At 45.9% G+C, this 13588-nt stretch overlaps 1 protein-coding gene across 1 annotated transcript in view; it reads right to left on the bottom strand.

The window, feature by feature from the left end:
• Positions 1-3652: 3652 nt before the first annotated feature.
• CDS1 (CDP-diacylglycerol synthase 1) overlaps positions 3653-13588 on the bottom strand; it is a 79623-nt gene continuing 69687 nt past the window's right edge. The window contains exons 12-13 of the mRNA XM_084759754.1: positions 12910-13013; positions 3653-6385 (exon numbers count right to left, since the gene is read on the bottom strand). Coding sequence (XP_084615880.1) covers positions 6256-6385; positions 12910-13013 — 234 coding nt within the window. The 3' untranslated portion in view covers positions 3653-6255. The remainder of the gene's footprint in view (positions 6386-12909; positions 13014-13588) is intronic.

The raw sequence follows: 13588 nt of genomic DNA, 5'->3' as shown, positions 1-13588 counted from the left end.
TTGGGGACTGTCTTCGTGTGGGTTCCTATCAATGTGATGAATTCATAGTCCACTGAAAGCCACGGCAGCATCTCAAACCGTACAGGGACCTGGAGGCAGGAGCTGATACAGAGGCCGTGGATAAGTGCTGCTTACTGGCTTAGCTTGCTCAGCCTGCTTTCTTACAGAACCCAGAACCACCAGCCCAGGGGTAGCACCACCCACAGTGGGCTGGGCCCTCCCCCCATCAATCACTAATTAAGAAAATGCTCCACAGGCTTGCCTGCAGCCTGGCGTTCTGGAGGCATTTTCTTAATCGAAGTCCCCTCCTCTCAGATGACTCTAAGCTGCATCTAGTTTACATAAAACTACCCCACAGCGGGATGGTGGGAATGAATGTTCTTAGCAGTGTTGTTATACCCAAAGAAAATGGGCTATTCCTTTCCTTTCCAAGGTCTCTGTGGAGCCCTGGCTGGTTCCCACTCTACAATCCCACCTCTGCCCCCACGGTGCTGTGATTACAGGCATGGGCCACCACGACAGGCTGAAGTTTGAGATCTTAAATAGCATACCATGGTGATGCACACCTGTTTTTTGTTTTGTTTTGTTTTAGACAGGGTTTCTCTGTGTAGCCTTCACTGTCCTGGACTCGCTTTGTAGACCAGGCTGGCCTCAAACTCACAACAATCCGCTTGCCTCGGCCTCCCGAGCGCCTCTTTTTCTAGTGCCTACTAGTGCACCTACTGTGGAAAATGGAGACCTCAGTTGTCAGGTGAAGTTCTTGTCTTAGCCTTTGCTGTCTGGAAGTTAGACGAAGGCACACTCCCTTCAGTGTGCTCCTGCTTCCAACTTCCATCCAGTCCCTTCAGCATAGGCCTCCTGTTTTGTTTTTAATGTTACTGGCTACATTAGATTCTATACCTCAACAAGGGTCAACATATTTAGCCTAGGATTGGTAGCTTCTTCCCTACCCCAAGAGGCGGGGGGGAGGGGGGGGGAGAAACCCAAATAACACAACCCAGAACTGTCAAAGTGAAACTTGTAGGTCTGTCTGACTGAGGTCTAGGAAATCGTTTCCCTATAAAATTATAAAATGGGAAATGGAGCAAAGGTCTAGGCTGCCAGGAGAAAGACAAGGAGGGCCTGTGCTTGGCGCTTCCCTTGCCCTGTCAGCTCAGTCAGCCTTTCTCTTAGTTGGCTTTCTACTGATGGCATAAACTACCAGCACCAAAAGCACCTCGGGGAAGGAGGAACTCACCTCTCTCTCACTGTCCGTCGTCACGAGGAGTCAGGACTGGAAGTGAAGAAGCCACAGAGGAGCATCATTTTAGTGGCGAACCTAGCCCTCCATGACTGAGCCATCTCTCCAGCCCTCAGCCTGCCTGCCTTAGACAATTCACGATCACGCGCCCTGGGACAACACAGCCCATGCGGAGCTAGGCCCGCCCATCTCAATCGTTAATCAAGAAAATGCTCCACACACTTGACTACAAGTTCTTACTTCCCAGGTGACTCTAGCTTGTATGCTGGGGGTGGGGGTGGGGGTGGGGGTGGGAGGGTGGGGGATGGGATGGGGGCGGGGAAGAGAACCATGAGCCAGACCTCAGTTGTATGTCTTTTCACCCATAGCAAAGGCAGTACAATTGACACCGCAGCCTCTGGCCAGCACGTCCCACATCTGCTACTTTCAGGGAGCACCAGGCATTCAGGACATCATCATGCGCATGGCTGTCTTTATGCATCACAGGTTATGCCACACAGAAGACCGCCACCCTGGGACTTCGCATGGGTACTCCTCTTTTCGGACAGCAGCCTCAGTCTTGTCACAATGGTTGGGGGCAGGCAGCTACCATTACAGCAAGGTGGCTGCCCAGCCTCAGGAGCCCTCCCTGCTCCCAGGAAGTGAATGCTCATATGCTCATATGCCCAACCTTATAAAGGAAGCCTGTGAGTCACCACAGTTGCTCTGGTTTCTGGAGAACAAGGGCCACTTCAGGCCAGGAGAACAAAGCTTCAAAGCAGTCCCACGGGAGGCCCCTTGGAAGGCAGGCACAGTGGGAAGCAGGGAAAATGGCGAACACTTAACCACGAATTTATCACGCAAGCCTGCAGTTCCACCCCTTGCAATCTATGAAAGGGAAGTGAGGGCGTGTCCCCACAGGCATGTATTTCTATAAATTCTTACAGCGACTTTTTTTTTTAAAGCTCCATGTTGAAAATAATAGGTTGTCCAAATTCAATATGCATAAAAAGGAAAGTAGAAATGCATGTGAAAATATTGTGCCTGGTGCAGAATTTCACATACCACTGCCTCCGTTAACACATAATGCCCACAAAGGCAAACTGACATGGGTAAGATGCAGCTCAGAAAGACTGCGATGCGCACCAGGAACTTTTGGGGAGCACACGGAAATGGTTTCCAGCTGTCTGTGCTGATGGGTGACTATGTTTGGTACCTAAGTTACTGTTGCCGCTGTTTGCTGTTCTCAAGCAGTCCCAAGCTGGTCTGGAACTCATTACAGAGCTGAGGCTGACCTAGAACTCCTGATTAGCCTGTCTCTGTCTCCTTAGTGCCGCCGCCATGAAGGGCAGGCATTATCATGTCAAGCCCAGCATGTACATTACAACTCAACAGGACTTCCTTACCAAGGAAGTGTGTCCATCTAACCTGGACTAGCTTGAATTCCTGGCTCTCTTCTTTGAAGGGGTTTACCAAACTAATGAAAGATATACTTACAAGCCTTTTCAAGAACATTTCCCAAACTTAGTACTCTTAGAGGCCCCGACTGAGGGTTCATCGCGAACAGAAAGCCATCTGAATCCACTAAACACAAGTTGAGCCCAGCAGAAAAGAGCCTGGAGTTTACAAACAGCCCAACGCTTCACAGGCTCCCAAACACAACACACAGGCCCTTTCTCCATGAAGGTTTTGGAAGGGAAAGCAGATTCTCTTTTTTTGTTTGTTTGTTTTTGTTCTTCGAGACAGGGTTTCTCTGTGTAGCCCTGGCTGTCCTATACTTGCTTTGTACGACATCCTGGCCTCGAACTCACAGAGATCCGCCTGCCTCTGCCTCCTGAGTGCTGGGATTATAGGCATGCGCCACCATGCCTGGCTGGGACGGAGATTCCCATAGGCGCTCGGGTGGTACCCCCATCTCCTGTGAACTGGTGGCTTGCACGTCACCACTCTGTTCATCCCCCTTACTAGGCATTTACCTATGTCCATCTAAATGGCACAGAGAACTGTGAGTTCGTGTTGCTGTTTTCAGAGGGACCCACTGTGCTATACAACAACTGGGGGATTCCAGGTTTGCTGGAGTAAAGGGAGAGGCTGTCTACCATTTAAGAAACGCTTAATCCCACCAGAGCGGCCATGGCCAAAGCAGCCATTGTTTTTCAGTTCTTCCATGCCAGCCTGCCCTTTCCCACTGGAGATGGGCAGTAGTGGAGGCGCAGGCAGGACTAGTGGCCAGCTACTCCACACTGGGCACAAATGGGGCCCCTTCACGTTGTCTCACCAGCGACGGCCAGTGAAGCTCAGCTTTGCAGTATGTAAAACGACACTCTGGGACAAGGGGTGGGGCTGTCCAAAACTAAGTAAGAATGGGCTAGGAAGCCCAATGCTTACAGAAGACTTCTCCTCCAATGAGAAAATGGCACCGCAAAGTCAAAATACCATTAAATTTTTATTTTTCTATCTCAGTTTCAGTAAAAAGATTCAGAGAACTGATTGACACATATCATAAGCTTTCACCCATGTACAGTATATACACAGCTTTGTCACCGTCTCCTTTTCATTGAACACGGTCTCTTTACCTTTGTTCAAACCAAAGTGCAAATGGAGAAGACGGTGATTGAAAGGGGGTGGCCTTTCATCTCAGACAGTAACTGGATGTATGTCACCACAAGGCAAACACAGGGCAGAGATATTAACATCCCACGTGCTAACAAGCCGAGTAACAGGTGCCAACCAGCAGGTGTCCAGTGACGGCCATCGCTGGGGAAGACCCTGCTAGTCCCGCATTTGTCCACCACCACATTGCCACCTTAGGTGAAGCCTCTTCCAGTGCAAATATAACACAGATCACCATCTGGCTCTTATGGTGACTGTTTACTAAAATATAGTCCATTTGAATATACATGCTTATAAAAGTATGCTAAAATGCTGATCTCCGGAGCTTTGTTAAAATTAAGAACTCATTTGTTTCTATATGGTATAATGTACACCCAGGTCTGTTTGAGAAAAGCTTTTCCTGTAACCCCCAAATAGCTCTACTTCCACCCTTTGTTTAGAAGAATGTTGATTTTTAATACATGTATTAAGTAATGCTCTCATAATTGTCTCAACGCCTCAACAATCCCATAAAAACATGGTGGGCATGGAGAATCTACATCAGCCCCAAGTACCTCGTGCGTGTGCAAACTGCCACGTTTTCAGAGCGTGCTCCTATCACAAGGTTTTCGCTGTTTGTTTTAGTGCCTGCAACTCTTTTTACAGCCAACATCAGGAGCAGGAATGTGACAAACAAAAGAAGGTATTGAAACTGACTCACACGGCCCGACTGAAAGTAACCACAGCCTTGTGTGGCAATACTTCCCTAGGTTGGTTTTTGTTTGTTTGTTTGGTTGGTTGGGTTTTTGTTGTTGTTGTTGGTTGGTTGGTTTTGGGGTTTTTGTTTTGTTTCGTTTTGTTTTTGCAGAGGCAGGAAATAACGTGGGCTGAAAGTAGGCAGGGGTTGTAAGTCACCTAGTAGAAGCCAGACCCAAGGACGCCATTCTCAGGACTGAGGGCCACTGTGTCAATGCTCACTACACATCCTCTGTGAGTACAGAGCACATGATGGCTGTGGGCTCATCCGCAAAACCGTGATACATCTACAGTAGGAAGGACATGTGTCATAGCTGAGTCACTTCTAATTCAAACCAAATTATTTACTCTTTTCATTACCAAAATATCCTTTACTGTGGGAGAACTAGGTGATTGCGGAGGGTGACCAGCAATGTTTGACGGGAATGTTCAGTATGGCTGTAGTGCGCTCAACGGCAGGAAGCAGCTTCGCTGCAGCAGTGCTAAGAGCTTTCCTCTCGTGCCTTTCAGCGCCCCAGCTGAGAAAGCCATGGCGTTTCTGTGCTTCTCTTCTGAGCGGCTGTTATTTCTGCATGATTTTCATTCTTGGATTTTATGACATGATGAGAAGAGCCATGTGACAAAGGCTGATCACCACAGGGAGCTGGCCCAGCGGGGCTGGGTCTTCGGGCAGGACTCTCTTCTTTCCAGGTGAGGTGTACAGAGAGCTGGGGTGTTGTGCAGTGCCCCTCACCCAGGCGGCCACCAGTGCTCCGGCTCAGCTGCCATACCCACTCATGGGACTAAAAAAAGCAGAAGATCCACCAAGCCGGGGGTGGGGCTGGAGGGGGCATTGGCTTCTGCAGCCTCAGAGGCGTCCCAGGCCCTCACGCTGCGCCATTCCTCGGGACTCACTTCTGTATCTCTTGGGAAGTTGGTTGTGTTTTTCCAAAAGTTTCATCAGAAATGGATTCTGATACCATCTTTTTAGACAAAGCAATAAAGGCTCAAGGCCCTAGCTTCTGAATCTTGAAACTGCTTGAAACCTGGGTGTTTCCACTTGGCAGATGACTGCTTCTCTGGGAGGTAGGCAGCCCAGCTGGAGCAGAGCCCAGGAGTGCGGCACCTGCCTTGTGTGAGGGGTCCTGGGCTCCACCCCCAGCCAAGAACAAACAAACAAAAAGGGGGGGAAAAAAGGAAAAAGGAAACAGAAAAAAGTGGACAATCATTCTTTTTCTTTCTTTTTTTTTTAATCTAACTCAGCCCTTCGGAAATACTTGAGATTATGAGAGGAGGGAGCCCCGAGCCCTGGCTTTCCCATGGTGCCTGCAGAGCACCCAGCTACAGAGAAGAGGCAGTTCCCGTGCAAAGGGCAATGTTTGTGCAAAAGATCATCCTACCAGGCATTAACCCTGAGTGTGTCAACTGAGAGTGTCTGGCTCTTTTAAACACAAGTCTCCTAAAATATGGAACTCAAGCAAGTAAGGGCAGAGAAGCTAACGTGGGGAAGTGCATCGTAGGAGAATACAGCATCTGTCACGGGCCGGCAACTCTCAGATCATACGCTTGTTAAATATTCACAGTAATTTCAGAGAAAGAAACATTCGTATCCGCAAAACCTGCACCCATCAAGTGTTCGGCCCCACGCCGGCTCAGTGCAAGGCTTCATGGAGAGCTGCTGTGCGTGCGAGTCCCTCCTCTCGGGGCGGCTACACCTTCAAGGTGGGCTGCAGGATCCCTTTCTCGATGAGATGGATCTTCAGGGTTCTGTAGATATTTAACTGCTGTTCTGGCTGGAGTACCAGCAGCTGCTGGAGCACTTTGCTGGGATTCGGACCCCTAGGGATGAAAGAGAGAGGACACACTCACACAGTTTGCACGGGGAAGGGTGGGAGGGGCAGGGGAGGCTAAGTGAGCACACACTCCCGAGAACCCATACTTAAGTGCCCAGCAGCCACCTTTACAGAACTGAAACAGCTGTTTGCACGATCGCACCACGAGAGCGCCCAGGGCTCACATGGAGGGGAGGGGAGGACCAGACTACTATGCCTTGATACGCAGGAGGAGTGGTTACAGAGGGAACAGCAGACGCAGAGCACAGGTCTAAGTTCTACAGCAACTCTCTCAAGGGCAACTCGATGAAAGAACAGATGCTCAGACCACTAGGACAAACTAGGAGGAGGGCACAAGAAGAAATGTAAATTTTTAGCTTTAAAGGAGACCTCTAGACTGTGTAAGGTACTTTGCTGAAGAAAGTTCCTCAGGGAACTATGATCGTTCATCCAAGAGAGAGAACACAGAAAGTCCCCAGGAGGTGCTGCAGGTGTCAGCACGTTCTTCGAGGTCTCAGGCAAACGCCAGGAAACCAGAAGCCAGAACCTCCTCTGCTCACAAGGGCAGCCCTGGCCCCTTCATTCACGAGGAGGGAGCGCAGGGGGCAGCTAGGTGACTGCTGATGGAGCGCCAGCCAGTCCCTCCCTCCCCTCTGCTTGGCCTCACTCCTCCAAGACCCCCATTCCAGCCCTTTAGTGTGCAACGTGGCTGGGGCCCAAGGAGCTCCGTGGAATCCCAGGCAGGCTCCCACCCTCACACCTTGCCTTCAGTCACTGTTGCAGAATGGATGCAGTTTCGCATGCATTGGCCTGAAGAACTCAACACATTTAAACATTCTGTATGATCAGTCAGACACGGTAGCTTACAACTGTAAACTCTGCATCGGACAAGCCGAGGCAGAAGAATTCCCATGAGTTCAAAGCCAGGCTGGAGTACATAGTGAACTCCAGGTCAGTCTGGGCTACTGAGGAAAGACACTGCCTCAAAAACAAAACAAGACAGCTCTCAAACCTACCACCTCAAATACTTGTGTATAATTATTGTCATTAAATCTCCCCTGTGCACTTGCAGAGGAGCACACGTGTGAGCAACGGTGAGATCTAACTAGAAAACCCCACGAGCAACACATGGAGGATGGCACAGGATTCTGAGGCACACATTAAAAACAGGAAAGTAAATGATTTATAATACAGATTTTAAAACAGAATCCTAAAAACTGGAAGTCCCAGCAAAGAAGCAGTGTCTTCTTTGGAGCCATCACAATGCGGATGGAACAGAGGCACAATTTATTCTGAAAACCTTTCACTTCAAACAACAGCGGCTGCACCCCTGGGCCGCCTTTGTGTCTCAAGGCAAACTGGCAGAACTCAGTGGCCATGCGCCCCTCACAACCAAAGTCCACTCAAACTATAGCCCAGCTTGTCTTGTTACATTCAGTGTCACAACCTGGAGTGGGTGCCCGCAGAGAAAAGAACCATCCCGACAAGAAAGATACCATCCATGGAAAGTGACATCAGCAAGTGCTTCCTGCTGGCTGCATCCAAATAGGCCAAGGATCTGCTTTCAGGAGTCAGGGCCATGGCTCAGCATGACTCTGCCTCTGAGAGAGCATAAGATAAATTCTTTTTAAAGCAAAGTATGTGAATTAATGCTTTAGAAACTTGCCGTGTCTGAAAAACACAGTTTTCGTTCTATGTAGGTTTTTTTTAATGGATTTAACCATAAATTACTAATACCAAAATCTATAAACAAGGAAATGTAATGCAAAAAAGACAAAACAGTCAATTGGGGTAATAAAAAAAGAAGACAAGAAGAAAAAAACACTGTTAAGAATGAAGACAAGGGAATGTGAGAAATAATAAAAAAGAGAGAGGTAATATGCAAGCATCCAAGCAAGCTGCTAAATCATCCTAACACACAACCTCCTAACATCCATAACCTATGTGACAAGCTGTAAAAGTTGAGTGTGAGAGGGTGACCAGACGGGGAATTACAGAGAAACAGCAATGGTGTTAATGTAGGTCAATACAATCTCAAAAGAGATTATTTAAAACTTACATGTTTCTACCCAAGCAGAAAAAGGAACAAACTGTAGCCATGGCTCTCTGCTAAGGTAGAGAGAGCAAGCACCCACAGCTAAAGGGACTACACTGAGCACTTGGGAGAACCAAATTCAATACAATATTACATCTAAAACATGGCAAGGTGGACTATCGCTTCCGTGTGGACGCAACGTGTACCAAGAGAGAGGATGTGGTGGGCCATGAAGCAAGTTTCAAAAATTAACAATGAAAGTATGAAAATGGCTCTCTCAACTACATTGGAACTAGGGCAAATATCAATAAAGGGAGAGCAACAAGAAGGTCTTGATTTGTTGGGAAATCAATAGATATACTTCTAAATAACCAGTGTGTCAGAGGAGATGCTGCCACAGGAAACTGGAAAATAGTTGCCACTGAATAATGAAAATGCACAGACTGCCACACACAGGATGAGAATAAAGTAGTGTCAAACAGGGAGTCTGAAGCCTCGGGTAAGAAGGATGAAAATCAACAACCTCTAAAAGCTAGAAAAAGAACAAATTAAAGTGTAAAAATGTGAAGCAATGGAAAAAATGAGAGTATAAATCAAGGAGAAATAATAAAGTATAAATGAAGGAGGAAACAAATATACCACAGAGAAAGCTGATAAAGTCTTAATCCTTTGAAAAGGTGAATGAAGTTGGTAAATTTTACGATGGCAACCTCCCTTTCCCAAAAGATCAGTACAAAAATTCTTACACTGCTGTGAGGAGTGTTTTAAGTGTATATTTATGAATTTCTATACGTAAGTTTCCCTTTAAATAAGTGGTAAGGAAATATTCTCCATGACCACCTGGGCACCCGGGGAGACCATTGAGAACAAATCTCCAGCTTACGACTGCTGGCCTTGCTGGCTCTTCTTCACTAGGCAGGCACATCCTCCTGGCCCTCACACAGCCATCATCTCTCTGCCTTGCTTTGTTTTTCCTTGGTTCCGGAAACCATCAGGATAAATTCTTTATTACTCTCTTCTGACCTCCAATCCCTTGGCAAGAAGCTCTGAGGACTGGGGTTTGCTTTGCTTTATTCTCTGCTGTTCATGACTAGAACGTTCTGTGCCATGTCACAGACACTCAAGCAATCACTGGGCTGAATGCACTGTCTTCTCCTTAATGGCAGCCCACAGTTAAGAAATCCAATCTGCTTGATTTTTTAATCCAGCAAGAGCCACACAAACCAGGTCTTTTTATCGGGCCTTTTTTTATTAAGTCCTGCTAACACTCATGGCGTAGTATGCTACCTTTAAGCTGTTGAAATGTCTTAAAAAATGAAGATTCTTGTGCCAATGAGCTCAAGGCTCTTCCCCATTTTTTTAAAAAAATTATTTATTTATTTATTTTGTATCCAGTGTTCTGCCTGAACACCAGAAGAGGGCACCAGATCTCACTAAAGATGGCTGTGAGCCACCATGTTGTTGCTGGGAATTGAACTCGGGATGTTTGGAAGAGCAGACAGTGCTGTTAACCTCTGAGCCATCTCTCTAGCTCTTCTTCCTCACTTTTTTTCTAACAGATTTAGTGTGTCTGGTGTTATGTTGAGGTCTTTAATCCACCTGGACTTTAGTTTTGTGCAGGGTGATGAATAAGGGTCTATTTGCATTTTCTACATATAGACATCCAGTTAGACCAGCACCATTTGTTGAAGATGCTAATTTCTTTTCCATTGGTTTTGGCTACCTCGTCAAAAATCAAAGTGTCCATAGGTGTATGGGTTTATTTCTTTGATTTGATTCCACTGATCCAGTTTTCTATGCCAGTACCATGCAGTTTTTATTAGTGTTGCTCTACGGTACAGCTTGAGATCAGGAATGGAGATATCTCCAGAAGATCTTTTATTATATAGGATTGTCTTAGCTATTGGGGATTTTTATGTTTCTCCATATGAAGTTGAAAATTGTTCTTTCAATGTCTATAAAGAATTATGCTGACATTTTGATGGGAATTGCATTGAATCTGTAGATTGCTTTTAGTAAGATGGCCATTTTTACTATGTTAATCCTACTGATCCAGGAGCATGGGACATCTTTCCATCTTCTGATGTCTTCTTCAATTTCTTTCTTCAGCAACTTGAAGTTGTTTTCTTTCTTTCTTTTTTTGTTTTTGTTTTTGTTTTTTCGAAACAGTGTTTGGCTGTGTAGCCTTGGCTGTTCTAGACTTGCTTCATAGACCAGGCTGGCCTCGAACTCACAGTGATCTGCCTGCCTCTGCCTCCTGAGTGCTGAGATTAAAGGCGTGCACCAAACGCCTGGCTGAAGTTTTTTTCATACAAGTCTTTCACTTGCTTGATTAGAGATACACCAAGATACTTTATGGGTTTTGTGACTATTGTGAAGGGTGTTGCATCCCTAATTTCTTTTTCAGACTGTTTTTCTTTTGTATAAAGGAGGGCTATCGATTTTTTTAAAAGTTAATTTTGTATCCAGCCACTTTGCTGAAGGTATTTATCAACCATAGGAGTTCCTTGGTAGAATATTTAGGGTCACTTCTGTATACTATCATATCATCTATGAATAGTGATACTTTTGATGTCTTCCTTTCTAATTTGTATCCCTCTGATCTCCGTTAGTTGTCTTATTGCTCTAGCTAGGACTTCAAGTACTATATTGAAGAGATACAGAGAGAGTGGACAGCCTTGTCGTGTCCCTGACTTCAGTGGAATTGATTTAAGTTTCTCTCCATTTAGTTTGATGTTGGCTATAGGCTTTCTGTATATTGCCTTTTCTGTGTTTAGGTACATGCCTTGTATCCCCGATCTCTCCAAGACTTTTAACATAAACAACTTCCTGAACAGAACACCAACAGCTCAGGTTCTAAGATCAGCAATTAATAAATGGGACCTCGTGAAACTGAAAAGCTTCTGAAAGGCAAAGGAAACAGTCAACAAAACAAAATGACAGCCTACAGACTGGGAAAAGATCTTCACCAACCTACAATCTGACAGAGGGCTAATATCCAAAACACATAAGGAACTCAAGAAATTAAACATTACCAAACCAAATAATCGAATTAAAAATGGGGTACAGAACTAAACTGAGAATTCTCAACAAAGGAATATTGATTGGCTGAGAAACACTTAAACGTTAACATCATCAGGGAAATGTAACTGAGATTCCACCCTACATCTATCAGAATGGCTAAGATCAGAAACTCAGGTGACAGCACATGCTGGCAAGGATGTGGAGAAAGGGGAACACTCCTCCATATCTGGTGGGAATGCAAGCTTGTACAACCACTTTTGGAATCAATGTGGAACTTTCTCAGAAAATTGGGAATCGTGCTACACCAAGACTCAGCTATACCACTCCTGGGCATATACCCAAAAGATGTTCCACCATACAACGGGGACATTTGCTCAACTATGTTCAGAGCAGCTTTATTCATAATAGCCAGAATCTGGAAATAACCTAGATGCCCCTCAACCGAAGAATGGATAAAAATAACTGTGGCACATTTACACATTGGAATACTACTCAGCTATTAAAAACAAGGCAAATTGATGAGACTAGATAAGATCATCCTGAGTGAAGTAACCCAGACCCAGAAAGATATGCATGGTATATACTCACTTATAAGCGGATATTAGCCTCATGATACAGAATGATAACCACACTACCACTACAATCCACAGACCTAAAGAAGCTAAATAACAAGGAGGGCCCTAGGGAGGATGCTTGATTCTCATTGAGAAGGACAAATAGAAGCAGGTGAAGAGAAGGAACAGGACAGGAGCCTACCGTAGAGGTCCTCCAAAAGGCTCCACCCAGGAGGGGATCGAGGCGGATGCTGAGACACACAGCCAAACTTTGGGGCAGAGCGCAGGGAGACTTATGGAAGAGTCGGGGGATAGTAGGACCTGGAGGGGACAGGGGCTCCACAAGGAGACCAATGGAGCCAACAAATCCAGGCACGGGGGTCAGGGTGGGGGTGGGTGCTGCAGAGACTGATGCACCAACCAAGGACCATGCATGGTGAGGACCTAGACCCTCTGCTCAGATGGGGAGTGGGGCTACCTCTGACATGGACTCTGGTGCCTACTCGTTGATCACTTCCTCCCCCTGGCGGGGCGGCATTGCCAGGCCACAGAGGAAAAGGATGCAGGCAGTCCAGATGAGACTTGAGAGGCTGAGGTCAGATGACTCCCCCTTTCTGAGGACATGGGGAGGTGGGGAGTGGGGATGAGGGAGGGATCTACAATTGGGATGTAAAGTGAACAAATAAAAGAAAAAAGAAAAGAAAGAACATTTTAACCCACAAAAAATGTGACATTAAATAAAGTCTTGTGATATATGCTTAAAAAAAAATGAAGATTGAACCCTACTACTTAAAGCTATGATTCAATTTAACTTGACATTATAAACTGCCATTGATAGACGCAGTTCACTTAACTGATGGGAACTCAAAGGAATCATGCAATGAAAAATTTTGGGGTTTGTTTTTAATAGAAAAGTACCTTATAAAACTCGTGATGTATACATGCACGAATGTCGCCATCAAATACTGACAGTCAAACCTGTCCATTATCCCGCCGTGTCCAGGAATAGTGTTTGCAAAATCCTGCAGAAGCAAAATAATGTGCAAAAAATATCACCTGTTTTTCAGTATGATAGGCCTTATTAGGAAAACGGCTTTACTGTTTATTTCTCCCCAACAAATATGAAAATGTAATTTCTTTTTCAAATCTCCACTCACCGTTTAATGATTTCTGAATTTGTCCACAACCATTGAGAAAACACTAAATATTAATTAAGTCTAGCACTTTTTCTCATTAGTGAAATTTTTCTAAATAAAAAGTCTGTCAACTATCCTTATCTAATTTGTTAACCGCCCGTGCCCCTGTCTGGCCACAGGCTGTGTGGGAGCTGCCTTGGTGTTTCACAGATGCACAAGTGTTGCTAACTTGTGTTTCTCAGAAGTGCTTGCTCTGGAACACTCTAGATAAACAGTTGCTTTAAGCACTGAGGTAAAAAGAACAACGGCTGGCTCGCGGAGGACATCCGTCCACTAACAGCTTGGGCAGAGGCTGGCTAACAAGGCTTCTGTGAACTCACTCACTGCCTGCACTCCCCTATGCCCCCCCGGCCCCCGGAGTGGGGGGAAATGAAGTGGCTCATGGCTCTTCTAGCACACTG

Source organism: Acomys minous (assembly GCF_964271855.1).
Source record: "Acomys minous genome assembly, chromosome: 15".
Taxonomy (NCBI): domain Eukaryota; kingdom Metazoa; phylum Chordata; class Mammalia; order Rodentia; family Muridae; genus Acomys; species Acomys minous.
The sequence above is the reverse complement of the archived record's forward strand: the minus strand, read 5'-3'. Positions and strand labels throughout refer to the sequence as shown.